This window comes from Jaculus jaculus, chromosome 2 (assembly GCF_020740685.1).
Source record: "Jaculus jaculus isolate mJacJac1 chromosome 2, mJacJac1.mat.Y.cur, whole genome shotgun sequence".
NCBI lineage: Eukaryota > Metazoa > Chordata > Mammalia > Rodentia > Dipodidae > Jaculus > Jaculus jaculus.
Genome location: NC_059103.1, coordinates 44977049 through 44999231, shown reverse-complemented (window position 1 = coordinate 44999231; position 22183 = coordinate 44977049). Strand labels below are relative to the sequence as shown.

The following is a 22183-nucleotide window of genomic DNA, read 5'->3' as shown; positions in this document are numbered from 1 at the left end:
AGGCCTTACCTCAAAAAAAAAAAAAAAAAGTACACAAATGTTATAGCGTGGATGTTTTCCACTAGCCCTGAAGCCACACGACCTTTGACATGCACCCAACCCCCAAGCAGAACATATTTAGCTGCGCACCCTAAGGATTATCAGATGTTCCCATTAACAGACCTAGGAGCTAAACCTTCATGGGCTACCCAGATGGTGAGATTCTATCTCTTCTCAACCCCAAATCTTGTTCCTAGCAACAAGTGTATGAATACACATCTGCTTATAGTGTGGCAACGTGATACAAAAGAGGGTTTCTTGTGGCCAGTAATAGATTCAAGACACTTAATTTCCCCTGTATTGTTACTTGTCAAACTTGAATGTACACAGAGCTCACCTGGAAGAGCATGTTGAAATCCAGATTCTGATTCCATCAGTCCAGAGAACGACATGAGATTATGCATTTCTAACAAGTTCCCAGCTGATGCTAATGCTGGTCCAAGAGCCAGACTAAGAAACAAAAATCTGCATCACTGGTTCTCCACCCAAGCTATGCATTACGGCCATATTCTAAATACCATGGGAAATCCATATTTTTTGTTAGCCTAGGGCAGGGCTCAGAGATTTTTTCAAAGCAGCCAGGTGATCTAAAATGTCCCCAGCCTTGGGATTCACTAAGTCACTGATGCGTAGTAAGTGGGTCTACCCACTACTGCCAGCGTGGTTAAATGCGTACAAGACTGGCTCATCCATCTCTTCATCTTCATGTTTCTGTAGGAAAAGGGGAAGTTGTGATAGAAGGAATGGAGCCACTGGGCATTTTTACAGATACTGATACAGTTACCACTCGAGCATCAGCCTGTCTCTCTCTCTCTCCCTCTCCCTCTCCTTTCCAGCTTCTGCGTGTGGTTCTTCCAGTCTCTTCTGCTTGGCTCTTAGAGCTGGGAACCAGGTGGGACACTGACCTGTCTCTTCTTGCCCCTGGCCAGGCAGCAGCGGGGAGCAGCCGCAAGGAGCCAGCAGGAAGGCAGAGGAAGGCTCTGAGGCTGTACTCCCCAAGCACAGGAGCGTGTTCCACATCGAGTGGTCATCCATTCGGAGGAGGAGCAAAGGTGTGCGCGTCCTCCCCCTCGCACCCAGGCCGGGACTTCAAGCAGACCATCACAGTCCCTACTTCACAGGGTGGTTCTTCTCACATGTGACCTCTCGCCAAATCTCAGGTTTCCTGTCTCTTGACACACCCAGCATGGGGCATGAGGATGGAGCTAGACTGAGGAGACTGATGGAGAGCCCCTAGGGTTAAACCAGGCATCTCAACCTGGGTACACATGGGACTTATCTGCATCTCTCTCCCAAAGACTCATCGTAATTCATCTGGGGTGCAGCCCGAGCTAGTAGCAGAATCTTTTAGAGCTCTTCATGAGAAGCAAATTTGCCAACAAGTCAAAAAAAAAAAAAAAAAAAACAGCTTTGGTCATGCCACCCATGGGGAATCCTTTGTGCCCTACTCTTTATTTTTCCGAAGCTTCCAACACTAGTTTGTTTCCCTTACATGGTGTAAAAGCCCAGTCACGCTGGGATTTGTAGCCTCTGCCCGTTCTAAAGTGGGAACACAGTGCCTTTAATGCATTCCTTGCAGTGCTTAGACACCCTAAAGACTGATGAATGCAGCCTGGAAACAGAACACTGACAGAAAATGGGGCAGGCAGAGCCCAGCCTGCCATTCTAACACTCGGCCACAGGAGGGCACCAGAGCACCAAAGCCAGAACTTCAGTACGCGAATCTACTCAAACAGAACATCCTTAAAAGTGATCCACCCATAATAATGAAAAGTGTTTAGAGTCACCTTACAAGAGGTTTCTTTGAATTGTGAGGACGTACCAAAACATGTTTCAAGTGACTATCTGAATATCTTTTGTCCTGATCCAACTATCAAAAATGCTAAAATTCAAACACACACACAGCCCAACCTCATCCAGCTGAGGGAGAATCATTACCAAGTTTAAATGCAGATCCTGCTCGGCTCGGGCAGCCCGTGAGTTCATGAGGAGCAAGCAAAGGACTTGAACTTCTTAGTTCCTCTCTTTGTGTGCCCTCAAGTTTCCCTGTAGCACAGGAGAAACAAGCCTGGATTCAGGGATCATGGATAAGTCACTGTCCCTCTGGGATGCTTTTTCCTCATCTAAAAAAAAAAACAAAAAACAGGGGTTCAGCTAAACTAGAGCATTTTAACTGAGGGTCACAGGAGTCTCAGAACTTCCTGTAGGTCTTCATGTCATATTTACATGAAGAAGTACATTTTCAGCGGGGCGTGGTGACACATGCCTTTAATCCCAGCACTTGGGAAGCAGAGGTAGAGGGATCACCATGAGTTTGAGACCACCCTGAGACTACATAGTGAATTCCAGGTCAGCCCGGGCTACTTCGAAAAGGCAAAAAAAAAAAAAAAAAAAAAAGTAAATAAATAAAGAGGTACATTTCCCATCAAAGACAGGACCCTAAAATGTGCCTATGACCAATGAAGCAAAAGAAAGACCTTTGAAGCTATCGGCTTCATGGCGCTATACTTCTTCAGCGGCATAAGAACTAGGGAAGGGTTGAGCTCGCATTCTGGCAAGAAATTGCTGTTAAGGTGTGAAAGTGGAGGTGTCTGAACTGAAGACTCTTTCCTTCCAACTCCAGTGTTTGGAAAAGGAGAGCACCAGGAGAGACAAACCAAGGAGCCACATCCCTCCCAGTACAGGAAGGCGGCCGTGGAGCTGCTCGTGAGTATGCCGACCCCAAATCAGGGGCTGCACCTTACTTAGCCCAGAGCCCAGGGCAGGTTGAGTTCATCCACCAAGGAGGCTCTCATTAGGCAAACTTTCCCCGACTTCATAATTTCAGTCATGTAATTAGTTGGATTTTTAAAAAAATGTTGTGTTTTTAACAATTTACTTTGTGAACATGCATCTCTTCCATTTGAATTGCTATCAGATTGTATTTAGGAAATAAGTTCATTCCCATTTTAAAACAGAAACAGAATCTTAACGTGCTCGATTTTATACCTCAACGTTTATGGATAGCTAAATTTTTTAAAGATATTTGTGCCAGGGGGAAATAAATTCTGTCAGAAGGAGTGTAAGATAGTGATCTTTTTAAACTTTTTATTGAAAACTTCCATAAGTACAGACCATATACCATGATCATAATCCCTTCTCATGACCCCCACCTTCCTCTCCCAAATCCCCACTCCACTGAACACCTTCTCCTTTCCAAATCCACTCTCTTCTGTGTTGATATCACTGTTATGCATATCTTGTGTGGGTAGTGTCCACTACTGTGAGGTCATGAATATCAAGGCCACTTTGTGTCTGGAAGAGTTTGCAGAAAGAATAAGAGCCAAAAGAAGACAGTGATTTTTTTAAAGAAAATCTAGATGTCTGTGATTAAATCTTAAAACTACCACTTGAGGGACTAGAGAGATGGATTAACAGTTAAGGCATTTGCTTGCCAAGCCTAATGACCTAGGTTTGATTCCCCAGTATCCATATAAAGCCAGATGAACAAAGTGATGCATGCATCTGGAGTTTGCAGCAACTGGAGACCATGGTGCACCTATTCTGTCTGTCTGTCTCCTCTCTCTCCACCTCTATGTTTGATTATAAATAAATAAAATTATTGGGCTGGAGAGATGATTTAGAGGTTTAAGGCTTTTGCCCGCAAATCCACATGCCCAGGTTCGATTCCACAGGACCTATGTAAGCCAAATACACAAGGTGGTGCATGCCTCTAGAGTTCATTTTCAGTGGCTAGAGGCACTGATGTACCCATTCTCTCTATCTGCTCTTCCCCCTGGCTCTCAAGTAGATAAGTTAATTTTTTAAAAAATTATAAGGAAAACACTACCATTTGAGGTCTGGAGAGATTACACAGAGGTTAAGGTACTTGCTTGAAAAGCTGAATGACCCAGGTTTGATTCCCTAGTACCCACATAAGCCAGATGTGTAAAGTGATGCATGCATCTAAAGTTCTTTTGCAGCAGCTAAAAGTCCTGGTGTAGCCATTCTCCCTCTCTCTCTCTCTCTCTCTCTCTCTCTCTCTCTCTCTCTCTCTCTCTCATCTCCTTTTAGCTCTTTCTGCTTGCAAATAAATAAATAAATAAATTTTTAAAAAAAACTACCATTTGACCTTTACCCTGTAAATGAGAACTTCCCCATGCTTGAGCCCTCCTGGATGAAGATGTCATATTGTTCTACCTCGTGGTGGTGGCCCATGTCAAATAGAGACAGGTAAAACTAACAAAATATCTCATAGCAATTTACCAAATGGAAATGTCAGCTTGATCCCCAAGGGATTGCAAATGTCACTTCCCGGTGTGAGGGCCACCAAATGTGGAAGATTCTTACCCATCTCATGTCTTGGCACAGGATCTAGGTACCATGGAGGAGAATGCAGAGATAAAGGTGGAGACCACCATGTCGAAGACATCCTGGATTCAGAGCTCCGTGGCCACCGGGGGAAAGAGGGTCAGCAAAGCCCTCAGCTACATCACTGGGGAGATGAAGGAGTGTGGAGAGGGACTTAAAGGTACAGACCCATGACAACAATCCTTGACCCACCCTAAAAATGCTGCCTCCCTGGCTCTCCAGGAAACGCATTGCTGAGGGCGTCTCTGTAGTAGTCTGGACACTGTTTCTAGGGTCTTCAAGGGAAGCTCTGAATTCTGCCATTGCAGCAGACACCCTCCTGGGATGTGCATACCAATATTTTTAAGTATATTGTGAGCATGTGTGTGTGTGTGTGTGCGCGCGTGTGTGCTCTTATTTCTCAATAAAACAATACTACTGACACAAATGCCCCATCCAAATGTTGCAGACAAGCATTTTTAGCATTGGGATGCTAAAATTAGCATTTTAGACAAATGCCTGCTAGATGTCTTGTGGGGGGGGGGGGGATCGGTGTCTACTAAGCCAGTGATTTCTCTCTAGCAATCTCCCCAGAGCTTGGCTCATGAGTTTCATACCTCTGTGGAGCAGAGAATTTTCTGGAAATCTTTTGCTACACTCATGGGAGGCATAGATTGCTCAAGTACCTAATCCCCACTGTGGGGAAAACAGCTTAGCAACTGCTAGAAGTGGTATCTGGCTGGCAGTAGGTGTCAAGTGTTCTGGGCAGTCAAATGTACTCCTGAGTCCTTTGTGTAATCTCTTCTGAGGCTGGGGACAGCAGGTGACTGGCTTTCTGACACGAGACTCCTTAACTCCCACTGCCACCCCCAGGTTTGGCGCAGGGCTGCCCTGCACTAGGCGTTTGCTGATTTTCCACCTGTTCTGTTTCAGACAAGTCCCCAGTGTTCCAGTTTCTGGACTGGGTGCTCCGGGGCATGTCTCAGGTGATGTTCGTGAACAACCCCCTCAGCGGCATGCTCATTGTTCTCGGCCTCTTTGTCCAGAACCCCTGGTGGGCCATCGCGGGCTGCCTGGGCACCATCGTGTCCACCTTGACTGCGCTCGTCCTGAGTCAGGACAAGTAAGTTCTCAAGGTACTGGATACAAGCATCAGACCAGGAGACACCCAAGCTCAGAAACCCCTCAAAACAAAGACACTGGAACCTCCATGCTACTATTCCCTGAATATTTCTTCATGGGGACATTTTAATCTAGAGTAATGTGAGAAAAGGTGCGTAGACCTGGTGTCTTCTCTCCCCATACCCAGAAAGGTAGTCTATTTGATGGTGTTTAGATAGGCCCCACTTGAGGGAAAAAAAAAATATGACTATGAAAGAAAATTGAAAACAAGGTTAGAGAGATGGTTCAGTGGTTAAGATGCTTGCCTGCAAAGCCTAACAACCCAGGTTCCATTCCCCAGGACCCATGTAAAGCCAGATGCAGCCTGACATGCCCATTCTCTATTCCCCCCCCCCCCCCTCTCTCTCTCTCTCTCTCTCTCTCTCTCTCTCTCTCCTTGCAAATAAATAAATAATAAGAAAAAGGTCTGGAGAGATGGCTTAGTGGTTAAGGTGTTTGCCTGCAAAGCCAAAGGATCCCAGTTCGATACTCCAGGACCCACGTAAGCCACATGCACAGGGGACGCATGCATCTGGAGTTCATTTTCAGTGGCTGGAGGCCCGGGTGCACCCATTCTCTCCCTGTCTATCTCTTTCTTTCTCAAATACATAAAATACATTTAAAAAAACAGAAAAAAGAAAGAAAGAAAATTGAAAATCACAGGGAGGGTCTCAGTCTCACACTCGCTCCACCAGCCCATCCTTGTCCCCCAGGTCAGCCATCGCCTCTGGACTCCACGGCTACAACGGGGTGCTGGTGGGGCTGCTGATGGCAGTGTTCTCGGACAAAGGTGACTATTACTGGTGGCTTCTGCTCCCTGTCATCGTTATGTCCATGTCCTGGTAAGTTTGCTTCTGGGGTGGTAGGCTCAATTGACCATCCTTTTTATCTCAATCCTGTGACTACCTGGTGAACTCCACATTAAAGCTGCATCTCTTTAGCAATTAACATCAGAAACGCCCACTAGAGATAGTCACCAAGGTACTGAGACAGCCCCATGCTATGTCATCTAGATATAGTATCCATTCGGTACTCATCTTTTCCCCAAGGGTTTCTGGCTTCACCATGTCAGAGCATGTAAGTTAAGAACTACATAGGGTCCTGTCACTTTCTGGAAATTTCATCCCCTCCTGTCCCCCAGCTTTTCTTTATTCATAGGAACCCTAGCCAAACCAAGACCGCCTCGCAGGTTAGAATGAAGGCCAGCCATGGGACAGAGCCCTCAGAGCTCCAGGCTCCTCCCTCACTTCCAGAAAACCAAAGGCACTCTGGCCACATGGTCAGCGCATTTGGCCACTCAAAAAAAAAAATTTTTTTTTTTAAAGAAAGCATGACTGTGATTCTTCCTCTCTGCCCTCCCAACTTTTCCTTCCTCCTCCTGCCTTGGAGATGGAATTCTAGATGCGGTTCTGAGAATGCCCTCCTTCTGAACTGCAGTGTCTTCATCCTGCTCTAACACTGTGCCCTGCACTGGGAGGAGACCTAGGGAGAGGCCATCCTAGGGCCAGTCAGGCTCAGAGAAGATGCCCAAGCAAGCTGCCCTTCTCTGGGAAGTTGCAGGACCCCTCGCACCCCCATGGCTGCTTGATCGAGGTTGAGGTCCAGGCAGCATCTGACCAGCATCTCTCATGCTTCTGCCTCCAGCCCGGTCCTCTCCAGTGCTCTGAGCACTGTCTTCAGCAAGTGGGACCTGCCAGTCTTTACACTGCCTTTCAACATCGCTGTGACCCTGTATCTGGCAGCCACGGGACACTACAACCTCTTCTTCCCTACCACGCTGCTGCAGCCTGCAACCTCAGTGCCCAATATCACCTGGTCGGATGTCCAGGTGCCCCTGGTAGGTTTCCTGGAAGGGGGAAGGAGAGTCCTTGTACAAACTCAATGTCAAACGGCATTTCCTCATTTTGTACCTCAGAAACATGCACATGCGGTAGCAGTTAACAGTTGTGAACAAAGCACTCTATGTACATGGCCTGTCTTCTTCTAAGAACTTAAAAAGGGAACATTCCTGGCGCCACCTTATCATCACACAGGAATAAACTGAGGCCAAGTTAAAACACCCACCTGAGATCCCACAGGAAATGAGTGGAGAGAAAAGTCAAGACTAGAGCTCCAACTCTCTGACAGACAGTTCTGGGTCCTTTGCTACTTTCCTTTGAGGGCTTAGTCCAGCATTTTAAGTTCATTTGAGAGAGAGTGACAGAAAGAAAGAGAGTTTGAGTCTGGTCTGCCAGGACTCCAGATACATGTACCATTTTGTGCACCTAGCTTTATGTGGGTACTGGGGAAATGAAACTTGGCCAGCAAGCTTTGTAAGCAAGTGTCTTTAAGCACTCAGCCATCTCCCCAGCCCAGTTATTGTGTGGAAAATTATTATTATTATTATGTTGGGGTTTTCGAGGTAGGGTCTCACTCTGGCCCAAGCTGACCTGGAATTCACTATGTAGTCTCAGGGTGGCCTTGAACTCACAGCGATCCTCCTACCTCTGCCTCCCGAGTGCTGGGATTAAAGGCGTGTGCCACCACGCCCAGCTCTGGAAAAAAAATACTTTAATTATATTTGAGAGAGAGAAAGAGAATGGGCATGCCAGGGCCTCTGGCCACTGCAAACGAACTCCAGACACATGTGCCATCTTGTGCATCTGGCTTACGTGGGTACTGGGGAATCAAACCTGGGTGCTTAGGCTTCGCAGGCAGGTGCCTTAACTGATAAGCCATCTCTCCACCCCCAGCCCAGTTTTAATGCTACTTCTATTGTGTTTTCTTTCACTTGCTCACACTGTATCATTCAAGTACGTACCTTGTGCTGCCATCTAGTGGCTGAAGAAGTCACGGTCCCAACCTCAGGAATTTACTCCCTTCTCTGAGGCTTGTTCATGTTTTGAAGCACAGGTTTTCCTCCATGTGCTTATTTTAAATGTCCATCTTTGGTGATGTGTCTAATCATATCATTTGCCCACGTTTTCAAAATACAATTTTATTGGCATATGTTCATGATACATAGTGATTTGTTTCATAAAAACATTTTTATAGAAGTATTCAATCCCTGTTTTATTTCCTTTTGTCCCTTCCTCCATTTCCATTCGTTCTCCCAGTCTCTCCTCTACTTTCATATGTACTTTAAATATGCATATAGATTTTTATGTATCTATATAAAATCTAGAGTTCACTAATGAGAGAAGACATGAGATATTTGTCTTCCTGAGTGTGACTTTCACCCCTTGTTATGATCACCTCCAGTTGCATCCATTTTTCTGCAAGTGATATCTTTCCTAATATCTGACTGGATAAAATACCATCATTTTTATATGTTGCATGTTTTTAATCCACTCAACTGTGGGTAGACACTGATTTTGACCTCATAACTTGAAATAAAGTAAGTACTGCTGCAGTAAAATATATATATATAGGCTGGAGAGGTAGCTCAGCAGTTAAGGTGACTGCCTACAGAGCCCAACAATCCGGGCTTGATTTTCCAGTACCCATGTAAAGCCAGATGCACAGTGGTGCATGTTTCTAGGTTCATTTGCAGCTGCAAGAGGCCCAGTACATCCATTTTCTCTCTCCTATCTCTCTCTGCTTACAAATAAACAAATAATTTTTTTAAATATAGGCCTGGATAAATGGCTCAGTAGTTAAAAGTGCTTGCTTGTAAAACCTGCTGTCCCAAGTTCTATTCCCCAGCACCCACTTAAAGCCAGATGTACAAAGTGGTATATATATGTAATCTGGAGTGATGCATATATCATTTGCAACAGCAAGAAGTCCTGGAATACCAATTTCTCCCCACTCTCATCTTGTCAATAAATAAACATTTGAAACAAACACATATAGCTGAGCCTTTAAACCTTAATTATTCTGTGTATACTGACCTCTGGAAACCTACCATGATCAAGAATAAGTTCAGGGCTGGAGAGATGGCTTAGCGGTTAAGCGCTTGCCTGTGAAGCCTAAGGACCCAGGTTCAAGGCTCGATTCCCCAGGACCCACGTTAGCCAGATGCACAAGGGGGCGCACGCGTCTGGAGTTCATTTGCAGTGGCTGGAAGCCCTGGCGCGCCCATTCTCTCTCTCTCTCTCTCTCTCTCTCTCTCTCTCTCTCTCTCTGTCACTCTCAAATAAATAAATAAAAATGAACAAAAAAAGAGAATAAGTTCAATACTGAAAGCACTAAATTGGCGTGGAGAAATTTGGCCACTAGCCTTCTTATCTAACTGTGCATGTTTTCTCTGGGGCTCCCTGCTTTCCATTACACTAAAGGGATCACCCAGCCCCAAGTCCGATGCTCAACCAGAAACTTTACTGACAGTTAATCACCACAAAGCTACTTGGGTTTGTTGGAAGGAACTTTCAGAAATAATGATGCCTGGCATCTCTTAGCATTCCACAGAATAGCTGGGCGAACCCTGCATTCACTGAGAAGTGCCATTATTCAGGAAAGCGAGAGTGTCTGCCCATGAGCGTTCATCTCTTTCATATGAGAGGACCTTTGTGGGCCAAAGACAACTTCACCCATCAGAGTGCCATGCAAGGATGATGTTAGAAATTGCAAGTTTAAAACTCATTTCATTTTTCTTTTTTTTTTCTTTTTAAATTTTTTATTTATTTATTTGAGAGCGACAGACACAGAGAGAAAGACAAGTAGAGGGAGAGAGAGAGAATGGGCACACCAGGGCCTCCAGCCTCTGCAAACGAACTCCAGACGCGTGCGCCCCTTTGTGCATCTGGCTAACGTGGGACCTGGGGAACCGAGCCTCGAACCGGGGTCCTTAGGCTTCACAGGCAAGCGCTTAACCGCTAAGCCATCTCTCCAGCCCTCATTTCATTTTTCATTGAAAAAATATTTCATAATTTGATACAGATAAAAATTGGGGGGGGGCGAGTTTCAATGTAGGGTCTCATTCTAGCCCAGGCTGACCTTGAATTCACTGTGTAGGCTCAGGTTGACATCGAACTCACCATGATCCTCCTACCTTTGCCTCCCAACTGCTGGGATTAAAGGCGTGTACCACCATGCCTGGCTGAGATAAAAATAGTTTTAATAATTCTCCACACTTAGAGCACCAAAGATACAGAAAGAAATTCAGGTTTTTTTTTTTTGTAGTCATTCGAGAAATAAGTTTCTGGCCAACAGAATGGACTATCATAATAATTCATGTGCTGAGTCTTCCTGACAGCTGGAATTTATACTCTGAATTTCACATACACAAGTGGTGACTGTCAGAGAATGTGAAACTCCCAACCATGTTGAGTGACTGCTGGAGAGGTTTTCCAGAGGCATGACTGGGCAGGAATGAAACAGCTTCACGTCATTGCCTCTGTCCAGACCCTCGTGCAGTCCTCTCACCACGACTTCCAGAATTCTACTCAACTTTCTGCTTTAAAGAAATGGGTGATTGAGCCCAAATTAACCCCTTGGTCATATTCCACGCCCTGCTTTTTACTGATAGACAGACCCTTGGGTACATGGGTATGTGGAGGCCTGAGTCAAACAGAGAACCCCTCAGGTGTTTCAACCACAAGAGCAGTTTCCAGACCACACCACCTGCTCTAGACCCATTCTGCAAATCTTACTGCAACCAGTCAGCAGGACAAGACTAGTGTCCCCACAGCTAGATATGTGGTTCTTGGAAATAACCAAGCACCAGCTTCCTTCTAATAGTTAACCTTCTTGTCACCTTTTTGCTTTAGAAATATATGTGTTGAGGGCTGGGGAGATGACTCAGTTGTTAAATGCACTTGCTTGCAAAACCTGCTGGCCTGGGTTCAATTCCCCAGTACCCACCAAAGCCAGATGCAAAAGCAATTCATACATTTATATTTTGTTTGTGGGACAAGAGCTCCTCACTCTGACTCTCTCTCTCTCTCTTCCCCTTCTCTCTCCCTCCTTCTCTCTTGTCCTCTCCCTGTGGCCCCCTCTCTTCCTTTTTCCCCCTCCCTGTTTCTGCAGCTCACAAATAAATAAATAAAAATATCTTTAAAAATAAAAAATATAGCTGGGGGTGGTGATGCACGCCTTCAATCCCAGCACTCAGGAGGCAAAGGTAGGAGGATCGCCATGAGTTTGAGGCCACCCTGAGACTACAGAGTGAATCCCAGGTCAGCCTGAGGTAGAGTGAGACCCTGCTTCAAAAAACAAAAAATAAAATTAAATAAATAATATAGTGATCATTTTGATCAGAAGCATGTTACTTTTATAACGAATAAAACTGCCCTCATGAAAAATGTTTTCAGTTTCTCTTAATGAGTGGTAAATGGCTTTCTGAATGAAAGAAACTCAACACCCTAATTGTTTAGTACCCCAAGAACTCAAAGCTGATGTGGTACAGTTTTTGCTCCCTTTTTAGTTTACCTACTCTAACAGAAATGTTAGCATGCACTCAGGAGCTTAAGCAGGAGGGTTGCAAGTTCAATGCCAGAGTAAGACACATAACGAGACTGCCATAAATAAAGTGAGCCAGGGCTTCGGAGCTGACGTGGAAGTCGTGTCTTCTGTGTCCATAATGAGCATGTGGCCCTGTTCTTCTGCAGCTCCTGCGAGCCATCCCTGTTGGAATTGGCCAGGTGTATGGCTGTGATAACCCCTGGACTGGAGGCATCTTCCTCATAGCTCTGTTTATCTCTTCGCCCCTCATTTGCTTGCACGCAGCCATTGGATCCACCATGGGGATGTTGGCAGGTGTGTACCCTCACGCTACCACTTTAATGTGTGATAGGGGTATCAAAGAAAGTGGTGACATGTGTCACTAACACTGGACGCGCTGACTCCCGGACGCTTTCTCCGCCCACCACACTTATTTCTCCACTTTGGATCTAGTGTTTCCCTGTTCCTCTGAGAACGACTGCTCCTCAAGGGAGACTTTAGTGTTAGGTGTTTTAAACCTAGGAATAAATTTAAAATTTGGGAAAGTGTTCTTCCAGGTGTCTTTCTATCTTAAGTCTTATCCCCAGGGACAAAAAGAAGGATCTGTTCTCAGAAGAATATGTTGGGGTGTGTGTGTTTAACTGAGATCACAGAGCCCTTACTCCAAGGCTCTCTTCAACTCACAAGAGCTTAGCCGCTGGTATTCACATGGTTTGGTATATTTATTTCCTTTCTATGTGTTTTCACTGAATAACATCAAAACTTCTTTTTGTGTATAAACCTCTAAGAGGACCCTTGGTTCTACTGAGGGGCGGGTGGGTTTCAGGCAGGCGGGTTGAGCAGCCCTCGGTAAAGGCCTGCCTCGCTTTCGCCTTCCCCAGCGCTCAGCATCGCCACGCCCTTTGACTCCATCTACTTCGGCCTGTGCGGCTTCAACAGCACTCTGGCGTGCATCGCTGTCGGGGGCATGTTCTACGCCATCACCTGGCAGACGCACCTGCTCGCCATCGCCTGCGGTAGGTACCACCCACACAGGTTCCTCCTGACCTCGGAGGAGCTCTGTGTCCCTCCCTGCAAAGGAAACCACTCTGCAACGATACTGCTATCCTCCCGGGATGATGGGCAAAATTGTTTGCTTTACGAAAGCTGTTAGTTGGCAATGTCTTCAGCGCCTTCGACTGTTTTCACTGCACACAGGATGCCGCGCCACTGATATTTCTGTTTACTTGTGTGCCTGTTTATGTAGGGTTGCACCAAGGACCCTTGCCACTGCAAAAGAATGCCAGATGCTTGAGCCACTTTTCATATTCAGTTTTACATGGGTGTCTTGGGAATTGAACCCAGGCCAGCAGGCTTTGCAAGCAAGTGCCTTTAACCACTTAGCCATCTTCCCTTCTCCAAGAAGATTTTTAGATGATGGTTGTCATATTGTTGCTCATAGACTGTCTCCCGTGATTGTTTCTTTCCTGGCTGGTGATGGGAAGTGAGAGGGCAACTCTACATGTTCGTCCATACAATCAGAATGGGGCAGTATGCACCATACACAATAATGAAAGATTCCCAGTAACCAAAGGCCCTTCACATGATGCCTCTTTTTTTACAAGTTTATTTTATTTTATTTGAGAGACAGAAAGGGGCAGAGAGAGAGAGAGAGAATGGGTGTGCCAGGGCTTCCAGCCACTGCAAATGAACTCCAGATACATGTGCCACCTTGTGCATCTGGCTTACATGGGTTCTGGGGAATCTAACCAAGGTCCTTTGGCTTTGCAGGCAAGTGCCTTAATCACTAAGCCATCTCTCCAGCCCCACATAATGCCTCTTGATTGCATATTTGTCCAGAGTTCCAGAAAATTAAATTGACTATAGCAAGTTTACACATTCCCATTCTTAACCATTCTTTGTTTTTTGTTCTTTTATTTTTAATTTTTTATATTTATTTGAGAAAGAGAGAGAGAAAGAAAGAGGCAGATAGAGAATGTTGTTCTCTCTATCAGCCACTGCAAAAAAACTTCAGATGCATGTGCCACCTTGTGCATCTGGCTTACATGGATCCTGGGGAATTAAACGTAGGACCTTTGGCTTTGCAGACAAGCACCTTAACCATTAAGCCATGTCTCCAGGTCCATTCTTTGTTTTTTGATACTATATGAATAAAAACCAAATAAAACTCCTTCTGACTGAAATATTTAAAACAGAGATTCCATTTCAGTACATCCATAGACAATGAAAAAATATCATATAAACTTTAAAAACTAAGTTTGCAATAAAAAAATTTCCAAAATATTCTTTGCTAAGGAAGATCTCTAGATCATATATGGCCATATATTTATTTCCTTAAGATACTTTGAGGGGCTGGAGAGATGGCTCAGTGGTTAAAGGCACTTGCTTGAAAATCCTAACAACCCAGGTTCGATTCATAAAGTAGCACATGCATCTGGAGTTCATTTACAGTGGCAAGAGGCCCTGGCCTGCCCATACACACACACAAACACATGCACTCACAAATATTTTTTAATTTTTTATTTTTTTGGTTTTTCAAGGTAGGGTCTTGCTCTGGCCCAGGCTGACTTGGAATTCACTATGTATCAGGCTGGCTTTGAACTCATGTTAATCCTCCTACCTTTGCCTCCTGAGTGCTGGGATTAAAGGCATGTCCCATCACTCCCTGCTATTTTTAAAATTGTAAAAGAATAATTTGGGGGCTGGAACCATTTGGAGAGGCAGAGAGAGAATGGGCACACCAGGGCCTCCAGCCACTGCAAACAAACTCCCGATGCATGCGCCACCTTGTGCATCTGGCTTAAATGGGCCCTGGGGAATCGAGCCTCAAACAGGGGTCTTTAGGCTTCATAGGCAAGCACTTAACCACTAAGCCATCTCTAAATCATAATGTCTGACACAAGCAGTGTCTATCTTGTGGATTGTCATCAAGATCAAGTCAGATAAGGATGGATATAATGAGGACAATGGCTGACACCTGGGAAGGACCTGGGAGGGGCTGGCCCCAGTTACCTGTAAATAACATGCACTAGTTAAGAACAATACAAAGTATGTCATAGACTCTTAGTCCCTCCAAGAGAAGTCAAGTGGCTCGTGGGAACCCCAGAACCCATTGCCTGTCCCACACTCCACTTCATATAACCCATTTCTTAGTTTCCTCTGCTCATCTACCTTAAAAAATAAAGGGGGCTTCTCCAACTCATAGCCTCATCAAATAGTCTTGTAATTTAATCTATCTGCACCTGTTTTCTTTTTTGTGACATGCAGACAGTAACAGTGCTTATGCTGCAGGAATGCTGAGGCCACAGTTGGTCTTGCTCTTAGCTGGGCATATAGTAACTCTCTAATAAAGGCTAGCTGTTAGCTGTTGTTAATATCTTAGGGACAACTGGGATATTCTCTGTTGAGAAATTAAAGGCCCAGAAGCAAAGCCCAGTTACACTGGCCTGTTTTATTATCTCCCATCTCTCACCAGTGTTTGGATCTTCCCAGCAGTCAGTCTGCTATGCCCCCTCCACACAGCCTACAAGATAAGACAGAAGATAGATTTGGTCTTCCCCAACGTCCAGAATGCTGCTTCTCCCTAGAAACCCATATTATGTTAATACCATGTGATGAAATATTCCAGCAGGGAGTTCTGGGACCCACTTGCCTTCACAATACAGTAAAATTTTCATTTGTGGTTTATGCTGTTAAACGTTCTTTTACTGGAATGCAAGGTGGTGGAACCCAAGAGAACTATAACAACTAAATCCTGGCCCTTTTTAACAAAGTTCACCTGCTGCCTTAGCTGTACCAGCATTTGCGTGGAACTTAACCCCTTTAAAGCTGCCAGGCAACGGAACTGTTTCTCGCTTTGTTATGTTCATTGATGTTCTTGACATCTGAGAGATAGCCCTTGTGGCACAAGATGAATGAAGAGAGAATGTGTAAGCTACGTAGAAGGCGCTGCTAAGTCGTCACTGAGCGATTTGTGCTTGGCTCTTCTTCCAGCGCTGTTTGCAGCCTACCTGGGTGCCGCTCTAGCCAACATGTTGTCTGTGGTAAGTCTCATGGGCTGAAACTACACCCTTCTCTCTGCTTCCCAAGCCCTGCACACGCCCTTCCTCCCAGGACCCTTCCCAGCTCATCCCCACCTTGTCTCAAATCATGCCATTCTCTTCAGTATGACCAGGAGGGAGCCAGATCACAGAGGCATAAATGTCAACCATGAGTCAACCAACTCCATTGACAGTGGCTGGTGGAGCTCTTTCTGGGACAATCTAAAGAGATAACCTTATATTTGGACCACCTTCTAGAGCTATTTTAAAATTATCATTATCATCATCATCATCATCATTATGTGTGTGTATAAATTAGCTGCTTCGTGGCCAGCATACATCTCTGTCCTACGGCAACTAGCACGGTTCATGGGTAGTGGCTTCAGGGAACAGAGAGAGTCATGCATTAGTCAGCCAAAGAGAAGCCTGAGTTGGGAGCTTGTGGGCACACATAATCCCTGAACCTCCTCTTTGTCTGGGTCACAGTGTAGGGCGGTATGCAAGGCCAGGAGTAGCCATCTGGCTAACCTAGGCTCAGCTCGCTGCTGATACACACACACACACACACACACACACACACACACACACACATACATCTTCAGTGAGAACACAAAAGAAACTTAACATGGGCAAGCAGGAGAAGTCCTATAGATCCTGCGGGTGGAGACGGTATAGACATTCCACTCACAGCTGTCTAAATTCCTCCTTCCTATCGGGAAAATAGGTGGGTTGGACTTAGCATAGAAAGCTATTTCCTAAGCTGCAAACTTAAGCCTTTCCTAATGTACTAAGTCCCTCCTGTGAATCCCAACACATGTTGCGTGCTCCTCCACTTGACACACAATACTGTGACAAGTTTAGTACTCATCGGTCCTCCAGCCCAGCTACTGCCCTGGAACAGGATCCCTCTGTAGTCTTATCTTAATCTTAATACCTACCACAGGGCGCAGTCCACGATGAGCACTCAAGAAATAACAAGTGAAGACGGGGCACAGTGCCCATGCCTGTAATCCCAGCCCTCAAAAGGCTGAGAGAGAAAGGTCACAAGTTCTAGGCCATCCTGAGCAACAAAGTTTTAGGACAGCCTGAACTATAGCAAGATCTTGTCTCTCTCTCTCACACACACACACACACACACACACACAAAAGGAAAGCTAAAGCTAGGACTGAGCAGCAGCCACCAGAAACACAGAGAAGATAAGAGGATGGGATGCCATGCCTGAGGCTTCCATCAGCCCAGGCATTGCCATCTTTCTTAGCGCCACCCATTTGCCTGATCAGTCATTCAGTAAATATGTGTCATGGGCTTTCCTCAGACAAGCCACCAGAAGGAGGTTCCTGACCCTGTGTTGCCAATGCTGACCCGCCCTGCCCTCTGCACGCCCAGGACTTATAGATTCCACCACTCCCTGTAGGAATTCTTCAGAGCAAAGTCAAATTTACTTCCTGTGTGCCTACTCTCTTTACAGCATTACACTGACCAGTATCAGAGATACTCAAAAAAAGAGCAGGTTATTAACTTACCCAGAAGGAATCTCCAGTCTCACTGGGGAGTATGATAGAAGGATACTGAGCTACATTTATGAAACCACTTTAGCCCTCCTCAGAAAAGCCCTTCCTTATCAGGGCTGGAGAGATAGCTAGGTAGTTAAAGGCACTTGCTTGCAAAGCCTGGTGGCCCAGTTTCAGTTCCCCAGCACCCATGTAAAGCCAGATGCAAACCAAAGCTCATGGTTGCAGTAGCAAGAGACATCCTAGAAGGCAAGGCACAAATACCTGGAGGAGGTCCTCTGCCCTCTGCGTGGTGCCCTGGCAGCCTTTCTCACTGGCACACATCACGCAGCCTTGCTCTTCCACACGCTGCCGTTTGCTTCACAAGAACGGCCGCATCCGAGGACCACTTACTGAGCATTTCGTATCATGCACTGAGCACCAACTCTCTGAGGAGGCATTAATTAATGTGCCATAGAGGAAAGTGTCCTCAGAGAGATTCAACAGTTATAACAAGGCGATCGGAGCTGAGATTTCCATCTGGGTCTGGGGAATTTCCACTGTGGGATTTCAAGGGATGCTTCCCCAAAACCCGCTGTGCAGTCTTGGCAGAGCTTTGGGAAGACTTGCCGCGTGGACTCTGTCACTCATGGGTATTCCCTAGAGCTGTGGTTCTGGGGCTGTTCCTGAGCTCCCATGTCTCCCCACAACAAACACCTTTGCTCTTCCACTTGGGTAGCATGGATACTGGCATGGTGCCACCTGGAGTCTTTATGGATTATAGGAAAATGTCGGGGGTGGGGAGATGGTTTGATCTGCTTCATAAATGAATTCACAGGCTCTTTACAAACCATCCACTCATGCCATCTCAGATGAAGAATGGGAAGAAGTATTTAAATTCTCCGGGGACCTTGAGGAATAAAGGCCAAGTCTACATGATGAGAAATGGGTGTGGGGATGAGAGGGCTCTTGAGAAAAGCAGCAGCTACTTTTTACCTCCAGTTCTGGGGACAAGGAGTTCACTTCCTGCATCTCTGTAAAGGGTTTCTAGACATCGGGGGCTTGCTTCCCCAGCCCTGTCAGTCCGAGAGCCCCATAGACACAGGCTCTGTGCCTTTTCCTTCAGATTCTCAGGAGAGATTCCATTGGTTCAGGTCACATGCTTACAGGAAGCTGTGTTTGAATCAGGTGCCCATCTCTCTCACCCAATCAGCTGTGACCTCAGCTTCAGGTACAAAATGGCTTCCAAATACATTGCTTCAAAAGAGGTTGACAGCTCTGGAGAGATGGTTCAGTGGTTAAAGCGCTCCCCTGCAAAGCCTAAGGATTACCCAGTTCGATTTTCCAGCACCCACGTAAAGCTAGATGCACAAAGGGGCGCACACATCTGAGGTTTGTTTACAGTGGTCTAAGGTCCCAGTGTGTCCATTCTCTCTGCCTCTCTTCTCTCTCTGCTTGCAAATAGGTAAATAAAAACATTTATTAAAAGAGGATGACGGGAGAAGGCGTAGAATAGCCATAGCTCCTAGGGTTGGGACAAGATGGACCTACACAAAAGCACCTTCATGGGAGCCGGGCCCAGAGGCTGCATTGCGAAGAGCATGTGTGCTCAGCTGTGACAATGCAGCCTCGTGGCAGGATTTCATCTATCTTGTCTGTCAGTTAAGCATTACCCTCGCCAGCACCCACAAATCACCCCTTTCTGCAGAGAGGGCCTACAGTGATTGATAAAAGCTCATTAAACAAGCAGTAGCATGTGAGGTGACAGAGACTTCTCTTGTGCTTCTCCCTCCTTCCAGTTTGGGTTGCCACCCTGCACGTGGCCCTTCTGCCTCTCAGCGCTCACCTTCCTCCTCCTGACAACCAACAACCCCGCCATCTACAAGCTGCCGCTCAGCAAAGTCACCTACCCGGAAGCCAACCGCATCTACTACCTGTCCCAGGAGCGAAACAGAAGAGCATCCACCATAACAAAGTACCAGGCCTATGATGTCTCCTAACCTGCCCTTTCTAGAGCATGTCAATGTAACAACAGCCTTCTGCAGGTATTCCGGGTCCCCCAAGTTAAGGGCCACTTAACCTCCTGTTCTGTAATTCTCTCCCCAAGCCCAAGGGTCACTAGTTGGGAACCACCCTACGATGTATAAAACTTATCAAAGCTATGTTAGCAAAAAGATTGATACCCATGGCTGGTGCTCTGGGTACTCCCCTGGAGAAGAACTTACTGTTCACCTGGCTCAGTCATTTCATGGAGTAAAGCTTAATGTCTGGAAAATGTCCACCAGCCTAGAAGGTGAGATGGAAAGCCCCTACTCAGCTCTGCCACGAATGAGTTCCAGTGATCTCAGACCAGTCCTTCCCCCTCCCCCATTTCAGCCTTGGTTTCTTGTTTGTCAGGGATTTTCTTATGACAAGGAGGGACTCGAATGTCCCTTCTACCTCAGAAGTGTTGATTCTTCTCTGCCTACTGTAATCAAGTCAGCATGACCAGCAAGTAATCGCTTTGAGTAACTGATAGAGCGAAGGACAGCACTGCTGTTATGTGGAGGTCGCCCTTGAGTGTGGGAGATGCTCCTCAGACGTGAGGTTAGGAACTTACATTTATTGAAAATGCCAGTGTATTTTATATAACAAAAGTATTTCTGGGAATGTCATAACATTAGCAGTGATCTCCTTTCAACATCCAAATCACGCAGTAAACCAATACCTTTGCCTCTGTAATATTCATAATCAAACTCTCATTAAATTGTTTAAATTTGCAAGTTGGTGTCAGGGTTTTCTTGAAATGGGGCTTGTTTTACATGCTCATAAGTTGTATACGTAGGGGGTTTTCACACTCAGCCATGTTTCTGGGAAGAGATGTGGGTGTTGGAGGAATGACCAGAGGATGGGTGGGTTTTCTGATGGACGGTTTCACAATGACCGTGCGCGATGCTTTCTATGATGTGAGTACCCAGTGTTAACAGCCTGTGCAACTTTTCAGAGTATACTTTCTTCCAGTCCCTCTTGAATGTCCAGTAACCCCATATTTAGTTTCTGAGCATGGCTTCAATTGCGCTCCTAAACCACAGTACTTCTTTGTGGGAAATCACTTGGCCCAACCATCCTCCCCTTCCCAGAGGAGAATGATCGTCTTCTACCACAGGAAGACCTTCCTGGCACACACACTTCCAGTTTAGCATAATGGGATGATGACACGAGGGAGTGGGGACAGAAACAAAGGGAAAGAGACAGGCTGCCTATAAATGCAGCTTTAAGGGAGAATTACATTTGATTGATTGGTTGATTGATTGATTGATTGATTGATTGATTGATTGATTTTGGTCTTTCGAGGTAGGGTCTCACTGTAGCCCAGGCTGACCTGGAATTCACTATGTAGTCCCAGGGTGGCCTCAAACTCACAGCCATCCTCCTCCCTCTGCCTCCCAAGTGCTGGGATTAAAGACAAGCACCACCACACCCAGCTACATTTAAAAAATTTTTATTGACAACTTCTATACTTACAGACAATAAACCATGATAATTCCCTCCCCTCCCCCCATTTCCACTTCCCAACTCCACTCTCCATTGTGTCCCCTCCCTCTCTCCATTTGTCTGTCTTTCATTTTGATGTCATCGTCTTTTTCTCCTATTATGAGGATCTTGTGAAGGTATTGCTAGGCACTGCGAGGTCGTGGATATCAAGGACAATTTCTGTCTGAACAACTGCATTGTAAGGAGTCATACCATTCCTTTGGCTCTTATATTCTTTCTGCCTCCTCTTCTGGAATGTACCCTGAGCCTTGGAAGGTGTGACACAGATGTTTTAGTGCTGAGTACTCTTTTGTCTCTTCTTCTCAGCAATGTGTTGTGTTTTGGGTCATCCCACTGGTCACCGCCATCTGAAAAGAGAAGCTTCTCTAACCAAAAGTGAGAGTAGTATTAATATATGAATATGAACATTAAGTGAAGTACTTTCAGGGCAGTTTGGTGAGAGTAATGAATGCATTTATCCAGACAAGAGCAGGCTTTATACCCCTAAGGCTCAAGACCTCCTCTGCCATAGGCTTTTGATTAGGTTTTCAGTACCAGGCACGTATTTCCTCCCATAGAGCAAGCAGGCCTCCAGTCCAATTAAAGAGCAGTTGGTTTTCCCCAGAGCAGACATGCCACTATTGCACCTGTTCAGTCATTTGGCCTGTCTGACCAAACTTGAGACTTCCAGAGTCCACTGTTTTCACTGCTGATGACTTCCGTCTCCCATAGGGCTGTATGCAGTGCAGCTTTTTCCAGCTTTCAGTTGGCTGGTCTACAGTGAGAAGGTTTTCGGCTCAGCACCAGCTTGATTTCTCAGTGACCTTGCCACCCAGGCATGTGAAGTCTTCAGCAATAGGGTCTTACAATCTGTTACTCATAAGAAACCAAGGTCCTTGGCAATAGCCTGTAATGTTTTGGAAGTAACAGGGACCTCCCTGGCCAACAACTCACTGGAAAGAATCCCATCCCTGGCACTGAACATTTTCTAGTACTAATCTATGGCTTCTGGGTATGCCATTATCCAAAAAAGTAGGCTTTCGTATGTGTTGTTCAGAACATCTTGAATTTTGATCGACCTCCTCCCAGCCTTCTCTCACTCAATCACTTCCCCTGGCCTCACTTAGGCCATTCCACTTGAGAATTACATTTTACCAAAATCAATTCTTTTAAAAAAAAAAAAAACTACTTTCTACATTTATTTTTTTTTCATTTTTCTGTGTACTCTGAAATCCTAGCCATCTTTT

General features: G+C 45.7%; 1 protein-coding gene across 4 annotated transcripts in view; it reads left to right on the top strand.

Moving 5' to 3' along the window:
- The window catches only part of Slc14a2 (solute carrier family 14 member 2), a 467996-nt gene extending 447811 nt beyond the window's left edge, over positions 1 to 20185 (top strand). For 3 of the 4 annotated variants that reach the window (XM_004656819.2, XM_045144538.1, XM_045144541.1), the window contains 10 exons: positions 969 to 1091; positions 2663 to 2745; positions 4390 to 4549; positions 5302 to 5491; positions 6243 to 6371; positions 7174 to 7366; positions 12060 to 12207; positions 12774 to 12908; positions 15886 to 15935; positions 19223 to 20185. In XM_004656819.2, coding sequence (XP_004656876.2) covers positions 969 to 1091; positions 2663 to 2745; positions 4390 to 4549; positions 5302 to 5491; positions 6243 to 6371; positions 7174 to 7366; positions 12060 to 12207; positions 12774 to 12908; positions 15886 to 15935; positions 19223 to 19423 — 1412 coding nt within the window. In that variant the 3' untranslated portion in view covers positions 19424 to 20185. The remainder of the gene's footprint in view (positions 1 to 968; positions 1092 to 2662; positions 2746 to 4389; positions 4550 to 5301; positions 5492 to 6242; positions 6372 to 7173; positions 7367 to 12059; positions 12208 to 12773; positions 12909 to 15885; positions 15936 to 19222) is intronic. The other variant, XM_045144540.1, reaches the window with a different exon arrangement.
- Positions 20186 to 22183: the final 1998 nt, after the last annotated feature.